General features: G+C 39.8%; 1 protein-coding gene across 2 annotated transcripts; it reads right to left on the reverse strand.

Annotated features, from left to right (window-relative positions):
• Positions 1-760: 760 nt before the first annotated feature.
• On the reverse strand, positions 761-15075 carry tbc1d23 (TBC1 domain family, member 23). 2 transcript variants are annotated; one of them, XM_088426436.1, is made up of 19 exons: positions 15027-15075; positions 13584-13695; positions 13414-13519; positions 12222-12426; positions 11002-11125; positions 10800-10924; positions 10659-10705; positions 9424-9527; positions 9209-9331; positions 7783-7875; positions 7539-7709; positions 7421-7463; positions 7011-7117; positions 6795-6928; positions 5203-5247; positions 4535-4623; positions 4315-4450; positions 3246-3440; positions 761-2376 (listed from the first exon to the last, which is right to left on the reverse strand). In XM_088426436.1, exons 1-19 carry the CDS (start codon positions 15062-15064, stop codon positions 2292-2294), a joined length of 2082 nt encoding a protein of 693 aa, XP_088282562.1. In that variant the 5' UTR covers positions 15065-15075; the 3' UTR covers positions 761-2291. The 2 variants fall into 2 exon arrangements, with proteins under 2 accessions (XP_088282562.1, XP_088282563.1); XM_088426437.1 differs by lacking the exon at positions 5203-5247.
• Between the last annotated feature and the right edge of the window lie 407 nt (positions 15076-15482).

The following is a 15482-nucleotide window of genomic DNA, read 5'->3' on the forward strand; positions in this document are numbered from 1 at the left end:
CACAATTAATTCTATTAGAAAACGTTCTATAAACGTCACTCGTCACACTTTAACCATCCGCTTGTTTGCGCTAAGAATAAGTGTTTTACTTTGAAATTTGAAAGGAAGTGATATTGCAGGGGGCGGAAGTGTGGCCGCCAATAGCGTTTCTGTGCGAGAATGTCGGGTCCACGATTGGTTAATTTTACGATCTACATTTATCGTTAACAATAAACAAGAAACAAGAAACAAGAAATACATTTAAAAAATCTTGCTTAATACATATCCAGCGGGGGTGTATGTTTCAAGATTTGTTTAATTATATTAAAAATGGACACTTTGTCCCTTTGGTGTGAGGTTTCGGTTAGGAGGAATTTATTTTTCAAAATACTCATCAGGGGATGAAGATTTGAGGCGATTTATACACAAATATAAATAATTCCGCCATATTGTTGGTCTTTTGTTTTTAGGAAAATCATTCACAAAGACATTTTGTCTTTTTGTTTCATGTTTTATATTTTTTGATTGATGTTTGCTGTTACATTTTCTTAAATTTGTAAACAACGAAAAGGTAAAAAAAAGATTGATAGTTAAGTGGTCTATCACTTATATTTACTTAAATGTTACTGTTATTTTTATATGCTCCTGATGTGATACTGATTTAGAATGTCTTTTGTTCATTCTTATATTGACACGACTTGTTAAAGCATTGACAGAAATGATCGATTACAAATCTTTCAAATTATCTCATTTTCGCCCAGAGAAATCGGTGCAACCTCAGTGATATCACTTTCTTTTATTAAAATGGGAAATGCTTAGAAAATAATAGCAGTACAGTAAGGTGCAAATTACACTTTTTTTTTTTTTTGCATTGCGAGCCGAGTGGTGCTATCCAACCATTTGTCAGTGACGTTACCAGTGGTACACACTCCTGTTCAAATACTGCAAATATCATCATGATTACCACACAATGAATTGGGCAAAATACAGAAGATTGGAGTGGACAAAGGCAGTCGGAAGTCTCGTGTTTCAAGTTTGTTGTCCGTATCGTACAACGTGCGTAACAAACCAATAATATTCCTTTTTAAGCGCAAATGCAAAAAACGAATACACGCGGGGAGCGTGCGCCATTCTCACGAACAAAGGTTGATGTTAAGTTGCTACATCACACGTGCGAGATGATTTTAAAGCCTGGGTGCATACTCTTATCTCTGGATATGCTTCACAGAACAGCAGTTTATCATATGTACATATTTATAATAAACCTCACAGGGGTTTCTACTTAAGGCTGCCTGCTGGAAAAGGAAAAAAAAATGCATTGCAGACTAACATCGCCACTTATGGATTTTGTACATTTTGCCATCTCCAGCTATATCAAGGGTGTCCAATTTTTTTCATTTGAGGGCCACTGAGCAGGGCACGGGGGCCACTTTGCACTTCGGCTTTATCAAGCATGCTAAAATCAAGTAATACAAATACATGATTTTCTCATCAATTTGATAAACCGCTACCTCACATTTTGTAGGTTATAATTTGAATATTTAAGAATTCATCCAAAATTTCTGGCGGCCTGCAGCACAGAATCCCAACTGAAGAACCACACCTGTATTGAACAGAAGCCCAAAACCATCTTCACATTCAGAACCAAATTAGATAAAAAGATGCAAGATGTTCATTAATACGTGGATGAAACAAATTTTGCTTCTTAAGTTTAATGATCTTTTCTCAACTGTGTTCGGAAGAGAAATTGTTACTATTACTTCATATTTTATTTATATTTTTGTGCAAATTTAGTAATATTTACAGGAGATGTAACATCATGTATCCAATGTATCATATATATATATATATATATATATATATATAGAATTTTTTTTTTAACCACAGGCCACTGAAAAATAAATGGCGAGCAGTAAACGGCCCCCGGGCCACAGTTTGGACACCATAAACAATTGGCCTGAATGAACCGGTGTGAAAAGAAGACGATAGAAACACCGTTTAACACAGAAATCGGCATCATCATTGAACCACTGTTTGGATATTAACGCTACCTTAAGGCCAGAGGAGAGCTTCCAACGTGGAATAGCGCCGCTTTAGAATCGACAAATAATACAGTATATCCGATATATATAATTCATAAGTTAGTGTAAAGAGGGCAGCATGATACACTCCCGGCTCTCGCAGTTGTGCAGTGGAGCGGCGCGGCATCCGCGGAGCAACGCGGCGCCGCGTGGGGTTCCGAGGTGCTTCCGATAGTTTTTGTCAGGGGCAAGCGGCCAAAATACGGCGCCGTTGTCGCTGTCTCGAACCTTTTACGAGCTCTCCAGCGCGTCCAGGACTTTCATGATCTGCTGCTTGATCACCTTGGTGGCGTCTCCGGCGTTGGGGATGAGGTATCTGAAAGGAGGGATTTAAAGCGTTAAACTATGAAAAGTTTGGATTATCGGCTTGCGCGTGAGCGAGGAAAGTAAAATATCGGAATTGTTAGCGATGATACAGGAATCCCACAAGATGAGATGTTTCTCTCTAGATCACAGGTGTGGAACTCCAGTCCTGGAGGGCCGGTATCCTACATGTTTTCAAACCTTTTCCCTCAAAAACACCTGATTCAAATGATTGGGATCATTTCGAAGCTCCCGCAGAGCTTGCTAATGAGCTAATTCTTTGAATCAGGTGTGTCGGGGAAAGAAAACCGGAAAACATGCAGGATGCCGGCCCTCGAGGACTGGAGTTCCACACCTGTGCTCTAGATCATAGGTGTCAAACTCCAGTCCTCAAGGGCCGCTATCCTGCATGTTTTCCGGTTTTCTTTCCCCAACACACCTGATTCAAATAATTAGCTCATTAGCAAAACATGCAGGATAGCGGCCCTCGAGGACTGGAGTTTGACACCTATGATCTAGAGCATAGGTGTGGAACTCCAGTCCTGGAGGGCCGGCATCCTGCATGTTTTCCGGTTTTCTTTCCCCGACACACCTGATTCAAATGATTAGCTCATTAGCAAGCTCTGCAGGAGCTTCCAAACCATCCCAATCATTTGAATCAGGTGTTTTTGAGGGAAAAGGTTTGAAAACATGTAGGATACCGGCCCTCCAGGACTGGAGTTCCACACCTGTGCTCTAGATGGAGTCCACCAAAACAAGATGAGATTTAGGAAAGTTAAGTCATTTAAAATAACACTCCGTATTCGGGGTGTGCCAGAAAAATAAAGCGATTTATAATGTAAAATGTAATAATGTGAGTGCAACATTTAAAAGAAAAGTCACCGTTCCACAGCAGAGATCTCCACTCCGGTGGAGTTGTTGCTGCCAAACTTGAAAGTGATGAGCTCCGGGTGTTTCTTCTTGGACGTGATCTTCACCACGGAGCTCAGCGCTTGTCTGGACTGGATGTAAGCGAAGCCCTTCCTGGCGGCGATTTCACGCAGGCAGTACATGTGCGTTGCTGTCACCAGCAAGTGGCTGCCGTTGACCGATAGAAAAGAAATAAACAAAACTAGCAATATCTTCTCAAATGAGGGTACATCAAATTTTAATGGAGGTTCTGAAGGTGTCAGCAAATCTAATGTGATGCTTTTTGACCCTTGTGGCATGATGATACAAATTATGGAAATTCATTTGATTTTCTTGTTTTTTTTTTATGATATGAAAAAAAAATCAATGGGGAATAACACAGTAGGCAGCTGAAATTTGCCAGCAGAGGATTATTAATTTCAAAATGCAACGATTCTGACATTTCTATGTGATTGCAGCTGGACGTGAAAGATTTTGTGTCCAAAAATAATCATGGTCCAAATTTTGGACCATAAAAAGCCATTATAATTACACTTTTGGAGATGCATTTTAATTGCATTTATTACATTGGTTTTCTTGCAATTTTTGCAACATTTGGTTGAGCGGCAAACAGAAGATTCTTTGTTGACTTGCGTTTCCTCTCACGACAGTAGATGGCGGTAGAGACCAGTTAATGGCTATGTCTTAAAATCTTATCATTTCACAGGTTACAGACAGACCATACCATTTTTCTTTTTTTTTGTGGGTGTTAATAAATTTAACCTACATATGAATGGATAGAATTGATGCCACGCAACAATTTGAGTGGTTGAAGGAAATAAATTCATTAGTTTGTTATTATTACGCCCTTAAAAGCGTTTACAAAATTAGGAAAAAAAATGCAACGTGTATTGTTTGCAAAGTGTGTTCACAAGGGTTAATACCACGACAGAACAGTACATTTTTCTTTTCACATTAAGAGCAAATTAATTGGAAGTTGTGGTAGCTAGCAAAAAAAAAAAAAAAACATACCATACTCTACCATAGAGAAAAATCAACTCACCTTGGAAACATGTGACCCGTCTCCTTCACCTCATTGCACGGGATGTGATGCTTCACATCCGGCTTATTGATCCACGTCTGAACGTTAACGATCTCCTTCCGGTCGTCGTCTGACATGGACGAACTGTCAATCTCATCTAAAGGCCGCAAGGGGGACCCGTCAAAAAAAAAAAAAAAAACGCTCCTCACAAGCGACAACGAAAGCAAAGCGAGCACCCCACCTGTGTCGTATTCCTCTTCGTCGCCAATACTAAAAACGGGTTTCACTCCGCGGTACGGTTTACCCACGCGGTCGCTGCTGCTCACATGTCTGAAGAGAGAAAACAATTTAGCGAAAGTGATGCTAAGCTAGTCATGCTAATGCGGATAAGACCCAATTAGTGAAGTCAACAAAAATGGTGATGGCCGATGAAGAGCTTTCAAGCAGGATGGAGAAGAAGGCTCATTTACCAACAGACATTTTTTTTTGCATCGATTTGGCTTTGAATTCAGCACAGTTTTTGAGTAGCGGAAAAAGAATAGGCAGTCAATCCCCGCTTTGTCACATTGACCGCGAGAGATAAAAATGCCAAGACGTTGAAAGATGGAATGGAAAGACTATCGCGACCAAGCAAAAAAAGTATAGCTGAGATATTTTGACTTCTACAGGACATTCCGATGAGACAAAAAAAAAATCAGTCGAAGTGAGGATGAATCAATGCCTACAAAAAGAGAATGCTGAATGTTGTTAGTCAAAGCGTGACGACTAGCATGTCTGTGTGTGTGCGCGGCGTTATTAGCGCGCTATGAATGCTAACATGGAGTAGCATGCGTTGTTGTGACACCAGCGTCTTTTTTTTCCCGAGCATGCTAGTGACAAAGTAGCTCAGTGCTAGCAGTTAGCGCTTACCTATCGGGGATCACCTTCTCTGGCCAAGGCAGATTGAAAGATATTCTAGCATGAAATAAGGTACAAGGTATAATGAATAGAATTTGTTTTGGAAATGGGGAAGAGCAAAACTGATAAAAGTTAAGTCAACATCTTGGGAGATATTTCTTACGGGCTTCCTGGTTAAAAAAAAATAAAATAAATTCTAGCCAACGTTAATGGGAATAATGTTAGAAATATTAACCCGGGAATTTGGGATGAAAGCACAAATATACAGTGGGCCCCCGTGTTACGAGATGAATCCGTTTCGGGGTTGGACTCGTAAACTCGTGATAGCTAATGTAACGTTTAAAACCACAGGTAAAAACATCAAAATTGTACATACATATTAAAAATTGGTACCAAAATAGAATCGTATGTGCTACGTATGTATAATATACATGTATACGATCAGAAAAAATCATAAATAAAAAATATAGAAAGGATTTATTTACCTTTGAGTGGCACTTTTTATGCCCATATTCCCTAGTAAGGATGGGCTAGGCTAGCTTAAATTTCTTGATTATCTCCAGCATCGTTTCCATATAAATCATCTCTTTAACATCACTGGCAATCTTGAGACCCATGGCTAACCCTTTCAATTTTGACTTAAGCAGTAAAATGCACTATAAATACGGTTTCGTAACCAATCACAACCGAACAAAGCTTCAGCCATTTTGAAACAAGTGAGGCCGACCAAGAGACCGCCATCTGCGTGAGAAGACGCCGACCAATAGCAGACCAGCATTGTAGTGACGCGTTGCATGGAGGCAACAGAACAGAAAATAAGTGCAATTACTTAAAAACGCCTGCAGATGGAGGCAAAACAACACAAGCCCCTAAACAAGCCAAGCCCCTAGGGTCATGAGAGTCGTTTTTGTTGCAAAACCGGGAAAATACCATAAAGAGGGGATGAAAAAACTCGGTATTCCACATCGCAACATGAAAAAAACGGAAGCCAGGGGCGCTGTAAAACGGGGATCCACTGTATTTGATTTAAAAAAAAATCCACAAAAAAAGTGAGACCCCCCCCCCCCCCCCGCCCTTAAAAATTATGGAGAAATTTTAAAAAAAAGTAAGCAAATGTATTACATTTTACGAAAAATATATAAATTTGGCAAAAATACGACAAAAAGACCAATTCAGATCTAATTGTGTCATATAAAAAAGTGATAATTAGAAGTGTGGTAATTAATCCAGAACTGATCTGATTAATCCATCTTAACTTTGAACAACCAACGAATACTTTTTGTCATATAATCCGAATCTTCTGAATTTCAGCTCAACTAATTGTTATCAAATTTCTGTTGTCCATATAAGCAGAATGATTCTCGAAAATAAGAGATGTATCTGCTTTTGAATGAGAAAGTAGTAGCGGGATTGTGTGCTGCTGGCCACCACAAATTCTTGAGAACTCCTCAAATATTCACTTTATAACCTTCGACAAAATATTTGTATTGCTTGATTTTAGCATGTTTGATAAAGCCGAAGTATAAAGTGGCCCCCGTGCCCTGCTCAGTGGCCCTCAAATGAAAAAAAAAATGGACATCCCTGATGTGGATGGGATTTCTCACCTGTCTACTGGGGTGGATGTGTTCTCAATAAAGCTGATCATCTTCTCTTTTACATTCACCGACTTGGACTTGAGGGCAAAGGTCATCTTGTTGACCAATGACTTGACGCCTTTGCCGTCGCTCAGAGACTCCCCCTGTTTGGACATGCAAGAGATGCGTTAACCTGCAGCTGTATCTAAAAAAAAAAAAAAAAAAAAAAAAACGGGGGAGCCGTACGTCTGCCGAGCTGAGGCTGCTGTGAGATCCTGACGTGCTGACAATCCAGTGGATGTAGGAGGAGTCCAAGCCCTCCACGTTCATGTCCACCAAGTGCTGCTGGAGAGCTGAGGATCGCACACAAACGACAAATTTAGAACCATTTTGAACCAAATTTTGGACTTCAAACTGGCCAAAACGGCATCCCGGAGAACTTCAATAAAGGAGTAAAGAATGTGAAGGAATGAAGGGGAAGAAATGAAGAATAGGGGAAGAAGGAGGCAAAAGACGGAAAAGGAGACAACTTCCTGGTTTGGTATTTGAGAAACTTGGAAGTCAAATCAGTATTTTGCCGGCCACATAAAATGAAGCGGCGGGCCGGATCTGGCCCGCGCGCCTCGAGTTTGACACCGGCGACGTAGCCCACTCACCCATGAAGCCCCCCTTAGCGATGCTGACGTACTCCTTGTTTTTCTGCAACACAATGCGCTTCGTCAGCGTCGGGTGAGCTCCTGCCTTGGACCCCGCCCCCTTTTTCTGCTCTCTCACCTGCAGGAAGTGCGCCAGCACCATGTTCATGTACATGTCCTCCTCCTCTCTGCCGCTGCCCATGAAGCACAAGTGCTCTCCGCTGGCGATGGAGCCCGACTCCAGGGATTGCTTCTGGGCCTCCAGGAGGGACTTGACAGACAGGGCGAACTCAGACGGGTTCTGGAGCATCTGTGGCCGATCGCGTTCAGTCTGTGAATTAAAGGCGGCGAGGTACTTCTGGGTACCGCTGACTTCAACTCACCAGGTCGGAGTCCAGATGGAAGGCGGTGGCCAAATGCCCGGCGTTGTATTGCTCGGCCGGCCGGCAGTCCACCACAAAGAAACGCACCCCGTCCTGAAGCGGGAAATGGGACAAAATGATTGGCATCATTGTATGAGGACAATGAGAGCTGCACAGTGAAATCGCGAGTAAAAAAATAAATAATTAGCTGTTTTGACAGATTTGGATGGTTTTAAGTAACCGCAACGTACAACTTTTTAATGAAGAAACCGCTGAAGTGGCGGAAAGGTGTATTGGGAGCAAACAGCGAGGAAAATCAACCTCAGTAGAAAAGAATTCGCTCGCGGGCGGAGCTATTGTTATGAATGATGGGTTTCACTTCCTGATTAGAAAGACTGGTACCACAAAACTCATATTAAAAAATGAAACGCCAATGTGCCAAATATAATTTATATAAAGACACAGTGGTCCCTCGGGTTATGGCGTCCCGAACTTACGTTTTTTTTTCACGTTACCGTGTTTTTTCACCGCCTCGTTACAGCATTTTTCCCACTTTACGGCATCAACAACAATTACAAAATTCAAACTTGGCGGTCAGTGTGCATTTATATATTTTTTATTCATTATGTTATTTAATTATATACATGTGTATCATATATAAGTAGTACTTACTATACTATTTTGTTACTCATTTTTAATAGTATTATACGTAAGTAGTACTTACTATACTATTTTGTTACTCATTTTTAATATGCACCATATTTTCCGGACTATAAGCCGCACTGGTATATAAGCCGCAGCAGCAAAAATGGACCCAAAAAAAAAAACTTTTGCGGCGGATAAGCCGCACTGGAATATAAGCCGCAGGTCATAACATCAGATATTTATGCAAAAGACGGTACATGAAAGTTTTAATTTTTTAAATTTTTTTTTAAAATCGTCTACCAACTGCAACATCCTCTCTTTACAGCATTCTGTGATAATCTTATTCAATTTAGACATTTTTTAAAAAGATTTTTAAAAATATATTTGAAAACTCTTTTCGAGCACAGCCATTGATTCACGTCTTTGCGGTTCTTTTTCATAGTTGTTCCATCAACTGACTCCTTGAGCAGATACACGCATTTGCTTGACCGGTGGGGGAAAAAAACAAAACAAAACAGCAGATAAGCCGCACTGGACTATAAGCCGCAGGGCTCAAATCATGACGAAAAAGTCGCAGTTTATAGTCCGAAAAATACGGTATATATAATTTTAATGTTTTTACCTGGGGTTTTGCATTCAATAGCTAATTAGCATAGTTTTTTTTTTGCCTGCCACACGATAATTTCGCCTTGCGATCCCATCGCCGGATTAATTTCGTACGGCGGGGCTCCGCTGTATTTAACTGTGTAAAAACACTATGAGCTAGGCCCTTTAATTGAAAAAGTGTGGGAAGCTCAGCCACCTGCTGGAGTTGATTGGCCTGCAGGATTTCCGGGACGGACACAGGGAGGCATAGCGCCTGACTCAGGTCCACGTCTTCCTCCTTCAGAGCCACCAGGCTGCTACCAAACAAGTTTTGGTTCATCTAGGAAAAAAAAAAAAAAAAAAAAAAGGGCGTCGGCGGGAAACATCAGTCCGAGATGTGGTAGAATGATCGGCGAGGAGAGGAAGTCCTACCTTCCTGAGTGATAGAGGGGTTTTGCTCTGGTAGTACTGGGCCAAGGAAAATAGATCCTCGATGTCCTCCGCCTCAAGTAGAGAAGGGGATACTTCCAGCATTTCTGTTCAGACAATGGAATTTTATTTCTTTTTACATGATTATTGGATGCAGTTGAGTTGACCTGAAGCCCAGCAGATCAAAATTCCTCAATAAAATCAAAGTGACAACATTTGGGACAACAATTGGAAGCATCCAACCACGTGCTGTGGTCCCTCCCTTCATTATTTATCTTTTTTTTATTATTTGCATTAATTTATCTTTACATAAATATTTAGTGTTATTTGCTTTTATTTTTACACTGATTTCCATTATGTTTTTCAGTATTTCTTTTTTTTGTTGGGGGGGGGTCTTTAAATGATAAAAAAATGCTTTGAAAATAAAGGAAACTACTCAAAATATATTACATATTTTAAAAAGGAGACAAAATAAAACGTTGAAAAAATTGCTGTGAGTGCAATGGTTGACTTAAAGTTGCAATACCACCATTGGCCACTAGATGGCATACATGGCTTAGTTGCACATACATTAGGTCAGGGGTGTCCAAACCTTTTCATTTGAGGGCCACAAAAAAAAAGGGCAGAGGTGAACCAATTTATGATTGTTATTTTTACATAAATTATTATTCTATAATTAACTAGCCTTGCGGGCCCTGCAAAATGCATGTGAGGCCGCAAATGAGCCACCATGAAATGGCTACCATACATCAAATCAAGCACTTCCTCATCTTACAACCAGGGGGCAATGTTTGCCACAACATGACAGCATGACAAAAGCCTCTGCTTTTCTCACCCTAAAATATTATTTACCAGTGTGAAATGGCGTTGAGTTTCTCACTTGATTCCTAATATATCCGACAATGACATTTTCACTGCTAGTCGATTAGAATTTCCTTAAAGGTAAATATTGTGCTTGGTTCTAAGGACTGTTTCATTTTTTCATTGGTTTGCATGTAAGTTAGTTAGCTGTGTTGCCCAAATTATTGCCATGTCTTGGGTGAATTTGTTTGCATGCGGCGTAGTTAACAATCGTGATTTAAATATTGACCAAAGTAATGATTATTATTCTGGCCATAATTGTGCAGCCCTATGACCAAGCTTTTTTTTTTTTAATTATTTTGAGGGGGAGGGGTAATGTTAAAAATCAAAACAAGCAAGTAAACAACGAACGCATAAAGACTCAAGCGGACACTTACTGACGATTTCTTCTTTGCTATCTCCTTCTCTGTCAAGGATGGTCTCTCTAGAGGTTGAATGGAATAAAAATAAACATATAAATAGATTAGGGGGGAAAAAAAAAAAAAAAGACAAATTTTCCCTTGTGGAATAAAACCTACTTGGCATTAACAAGGATGATGAGCATAAGAAAAAAGATGAGGAAGGGGTCGGCCTGCTGGAGGTAGCAGTCCCACAGAGCCTGGGTGACTTCAGGCGGGCAGTGGCTGGAGAACAGGCTACCCATCTGCGCAGGAAGAGATGCGTTCAGGGGAACAAACGTCTCGGAAAAATTGGGCAGAAATCGGAGGAATTCCAACAAACCCAGTTGATGGCGTACGAGTCAGGTGTGATCTTTTTGGTATCCAGGAACGAGCAGAGTTCAGGCTCATGGTACTGCAGGAGTAGTCTGTAGAGGTGGAACGGGCGGCCCTTGGGCACACATTCCCTGAAAAAGAATATTATATGCATAATAATAATAATAATACAAAATAATATATGCATTAAAAAAAAAGGACAAAAAATTCCCCCCGGCTGAAAATTCAACAGGTTCACCATCACTACAATAACATCCAAAAACATCTCTCGTATCTCCAGATGTATTTTATGAATAGAAAATGTATAGAAAATAGATTAAATGAGATTACCTTTTTATTCCTGTCTCATCTGCTGGAAATTGTGTCACTAATAGCAATTGTATTTATATCAACTTTAATCAAATAAAGGCATACAGCATTTTGCAGAGTAACTTCCTGTTCCAATTAATTTGCTCTTCATTTGAAAATTTGTGAGGCGTTTGCACCAAATCAGGCTGAACAATGAGAACATATCTTAATTCTACGCTTAATTCCCTTAAAAATTATATATAGTACATAGAGGCTTCTCAAAATCTGATGAAGTCACAGCAATTTGAATGTTGTCAACTTGAAATTTCGTGTTCTGAAAAAAAAAAACACGTTTCGAATGTTGGCAAATTCATCTTTTAATTGTAATTGTTCACTTATTATTTCATGATTATTTTCATCCACTTCAATTACAATTTCAACCGTTTTGTCACCGTTTTGTCAACTCAAAACAAATCTCCCAAACATAAGCCAAGTTTGATAAAAACACATCCCATGTCACTTTCCCTTTCACAGGATCCAAAAGCATTAAATTACATTTTATTATACTTGAAGAAATCTCATGAGTATCTCATCTGCCCCAAATTATCAACTTTATTTGAATTTTTTTTCTCTGTATTTTTGGCGTCATTTTCTTCCACGTCATTCTCACAGTATTTTTGCCGAAATATGACACACACTGGTCACCATTTGGGTGAAATTTCAGCTCCCTAGTAGTCCCTAGAGATCTTCTTTAAATGATTTGAAATGCCTCTGTTGTCGAGACCAAAGGAATGGAATAAATTATCGTTGACATCGGAGTGGTACTTTTGCTATATATTTTTGGCCAGCACTTGGTATAATCAATAACTTGGCGCAAACGGTTCTTCAAAATGGCAAACTCATCACGGAAGTCTGCATATAGTAAAAATTCGGACCCACCGGGGTATGTGCTTGTTCATAATGGCGTAGAAGCAGTTGTAGAGGTCGCTGCGGCTTAGCCGAAGCCCCAGCAGCGGCTTGAGGAGGTGCGGCCAGCCGAGGTCCGAGGCGAAGCTGATGTTGCGCGACTTGCAGTAGAACGTGATCACCGCCTCCACGTCGGACAGCGTCTCGCTGCGCTCCTCTTCCGACACTTGGAGCTGCTCTGATTGCACACAAAAATACAAGAACGCATTCCTAAGATGAGAATGTTGTAAGTTGCCCTACTTGGATGGACTAAACATGGTCTGATAACTCGGTTGGTAATTTAGCGTTGTGTTAAACAGTCAAGGTTGTAATAATCATCGATACGTCTATAACCGATTAATAAGGGCTTTGATTTTTTTGCTTCATCTAACACGGTGGTTCTCAAATGGGGGGTTTTAAATGAAACAAATAAACAATCATTTAAAAAGAATTACGTTAATTAAATGTTTCAGGAAAATATAATAAGTTCATAAAACAAATTTTATGTTCAGTAGGTTATTCAATTTCGTTCTTGTAAAAAGCCAGATTGTGTCACCTCTCGTTACCTATCAAGTTAAAGATTTCTTTTTGTGAACAGATCTTTACTGTGATCTCAAAAGAGGACACTTAGTTGAATATTTTTCTGTGGACGAATATTTATTTATAATTATTTCTTTTTGAGAACAGGGCTGACACTTCTTGTGGATTATTTTTTAAAATATTTATTAAGAATAAATTCATGATTTATTTTTGTGAAAAGATTTCTATTGTAATCCCAAAAGATGACACTTTATGTCGATTATATTTTGTGGACCAACGCGGATTAAGTTTGAAGGGTTCTAAAGTTTAATAAATCAATCACTGATGGCATGTTTTAAGACTTTTATTTTTTTCCACCCCAAAATGCTTTGCATTGGCTGAAAACATACTTCACAGGGGCTACACCACTAAAAAAAAAGTATCCAACAAAGGTGATGTTTAAAAGGAGTAGAATATGAGTGGCTGCTAGCAGAGATCTGAGAAAATGCCAATACTAATACTGTGGTGTTTTGTTTTGCTAATCAAACTAACTGTCAGAATCTAATATTAGCCCATGTCTAGTTGAGACGCAAAATTGCGTTAGCGGATTTTCAACGTACCCCAAAATGAGCTAAGTTGTCGCAACTAGTGAATTTAATTTCCTCACCAATCAGCTGTTGACTGCGACTGTGAATGAGCGTCTGCTCCGGTAGATCAAGGACGCCATCCCACGAAGCGAGAGAGTCTCCTTTACCGGACACATTCAGCGCGATCTGGCGACAAGCAACAAACAGCTGAAGTTCGAATTACAACGTTTACGCTTCCGAGCCGTTGTACCTTCCACGTCTTGGCTCTCTGCTGAACTGAAATCTCCTGAACGTTGACCATGCCTTTGTCCATCTCCATGTCGGAACCGCCAGAGTCGAGAGCCTCGGCGAGATCCTGGTCCCTGAGGGTATTCAAAATACTTTTCAGTCATCTTTAACTTATTCAATCCCCAAAAGACATTTTTACATTTCTTGAAAGACCTTTTTATATTTATTTTACAATTTTGCCATATTTTTTGTATTGGTAATTTATTCAACTGCCTCAAAATAGCTTTCACAATTTCCACTGGACTCAATCAACACCTGCAGTGAGAAGACCTGCTCAATTTCATCTCGACATTCAGTAAAAGAAGAGCGACCTCTAATGAGATGTCCATTTTGAATGTTACCTTAGGCTCAGTAATGGGATGTTCATAAATCGGACCTTGGTACAAAGTGGATGAGACTACTTTTACCATTTTGCAGAGAATTTACGCTATTATTTTATTTCCAAAAAATGTACAACCTGTAATCATTTATTTTTTGCATAGTAGCAAATGCTTTGTAGTATATAACCCAATTCATTAGCATTTCCGTTTAACTAGCCTTCAAATGTCATTTTTACTTTATACAGCGGGTGCTGAAACATTAATGACAGGCCACAAACGGTCCCCGAGCTAGAGATTGAAAACCGTCGCTCTAAAAGGTTGCTGGGCAACCTGATCCCCACTCACTCGCTTTTGTATTATTGCACCAACTTTTGATAATGCGGAAAAGCACGGTATTCCGATGAATTTACTGTTTTAAGGAGTCCTAAACTGTGCCAAACAAATCATCCGGGTGAGTCCCGAGTGGACAAACGGGGAGATTGTCAATAAATATTTGGATTCTATAGGAAACGATGCTTACTAATTTGACACCTGACATTCCATTCATTCCGACTGGCTGATGCAGATCCGCCTTTGAGGACTCCCGTGACAATCGGTCAAGCGGAGAAATGAGGTATTGTGTCAGATATCCCGATCATTCAAGCAGAGGAAGACTATTGTTGAAGCAAATTTCCGGTTTGGTTGTGCGTGAATGGAACGAATCCCAGTTATGCAGTAGACTTGCTCATTGTTAGCATTAGTAGCGAGCTAGCCGGCTAGCTCGATCAGCTGACCAAGCGACACTCCAAAACAGGGATTTTTTAAATAAAAAATACACAATCAAGTCACCGTGGACTTGAATTTTCGCATGGTGATTAATTTTAAAAATGATAGTTAGCTTGCTAAGAAAAACGAAGAGTACGTATGAATACAACACAGGAAACTGTTGTGACAAAAAGAAGTCAACGGAGCGGATTAACCACACATAATCATCATCGATCGAATTCGGTTGAGCAGCGAGGGATGGAGAATAAGAGCAAGGAGGTAAAAAGCAGAAGATTGAAAGGTGTCGCTTCACCATAAGGACAAAAATCAGATTGTCTCACCAGCTGCCCCGGAGCGCTTCCTCCCCAGCATCCGCCATTATTGTGTTGACGAGGCACGTCAAGTGTCGACAAGTATCGCGAGAGTTTGTCGCCGAGCTGAGGGGCGGAGCTAAGAAGTCTTTTAACGGGACGTCTGTCTATACATCTTTCCGTTGCTATTTTTTTCTTGTTTTGTTGGGTTTTATTTAAAAGTTCTTTATTTTGTACATTATTAATGTGAAAAAAAATCAATAGGTTAGGTCACTTACGCATTTCAGCATGAATAAAACATTAACCAGCTACTTAAAAGAAAGTGTTTGACACTTTTACCAATTTAGGATAACGGAGTACCATAGTTTTAAGGATTAAGTTAAATGTACATTTTCATCACTAATTACGCAAGTATCACAATTTACATTAATTTATATTAAAGCAAAACATCAGTACTGATAAGAAAACCCAGCGAAAATAAAGATA

Source organism: Hippichthys cyanospilos, chromosome 10 (assembly GCF_059441005.1).
Source record: "Hippichthys cyanospilos isolate Australia breed blue-spotted pipefish chromosome 10, RoL_Hcya_1.0, whole genome shotgun sequence".
Taxonomy (NCBI): domain Eukaryota; kingdom Metazoa; phylum Chordata; class Actinopteri; order Syngnathiformes; family Syngnathidae; genus Hippichthys; species Hippichthys cyanospilos.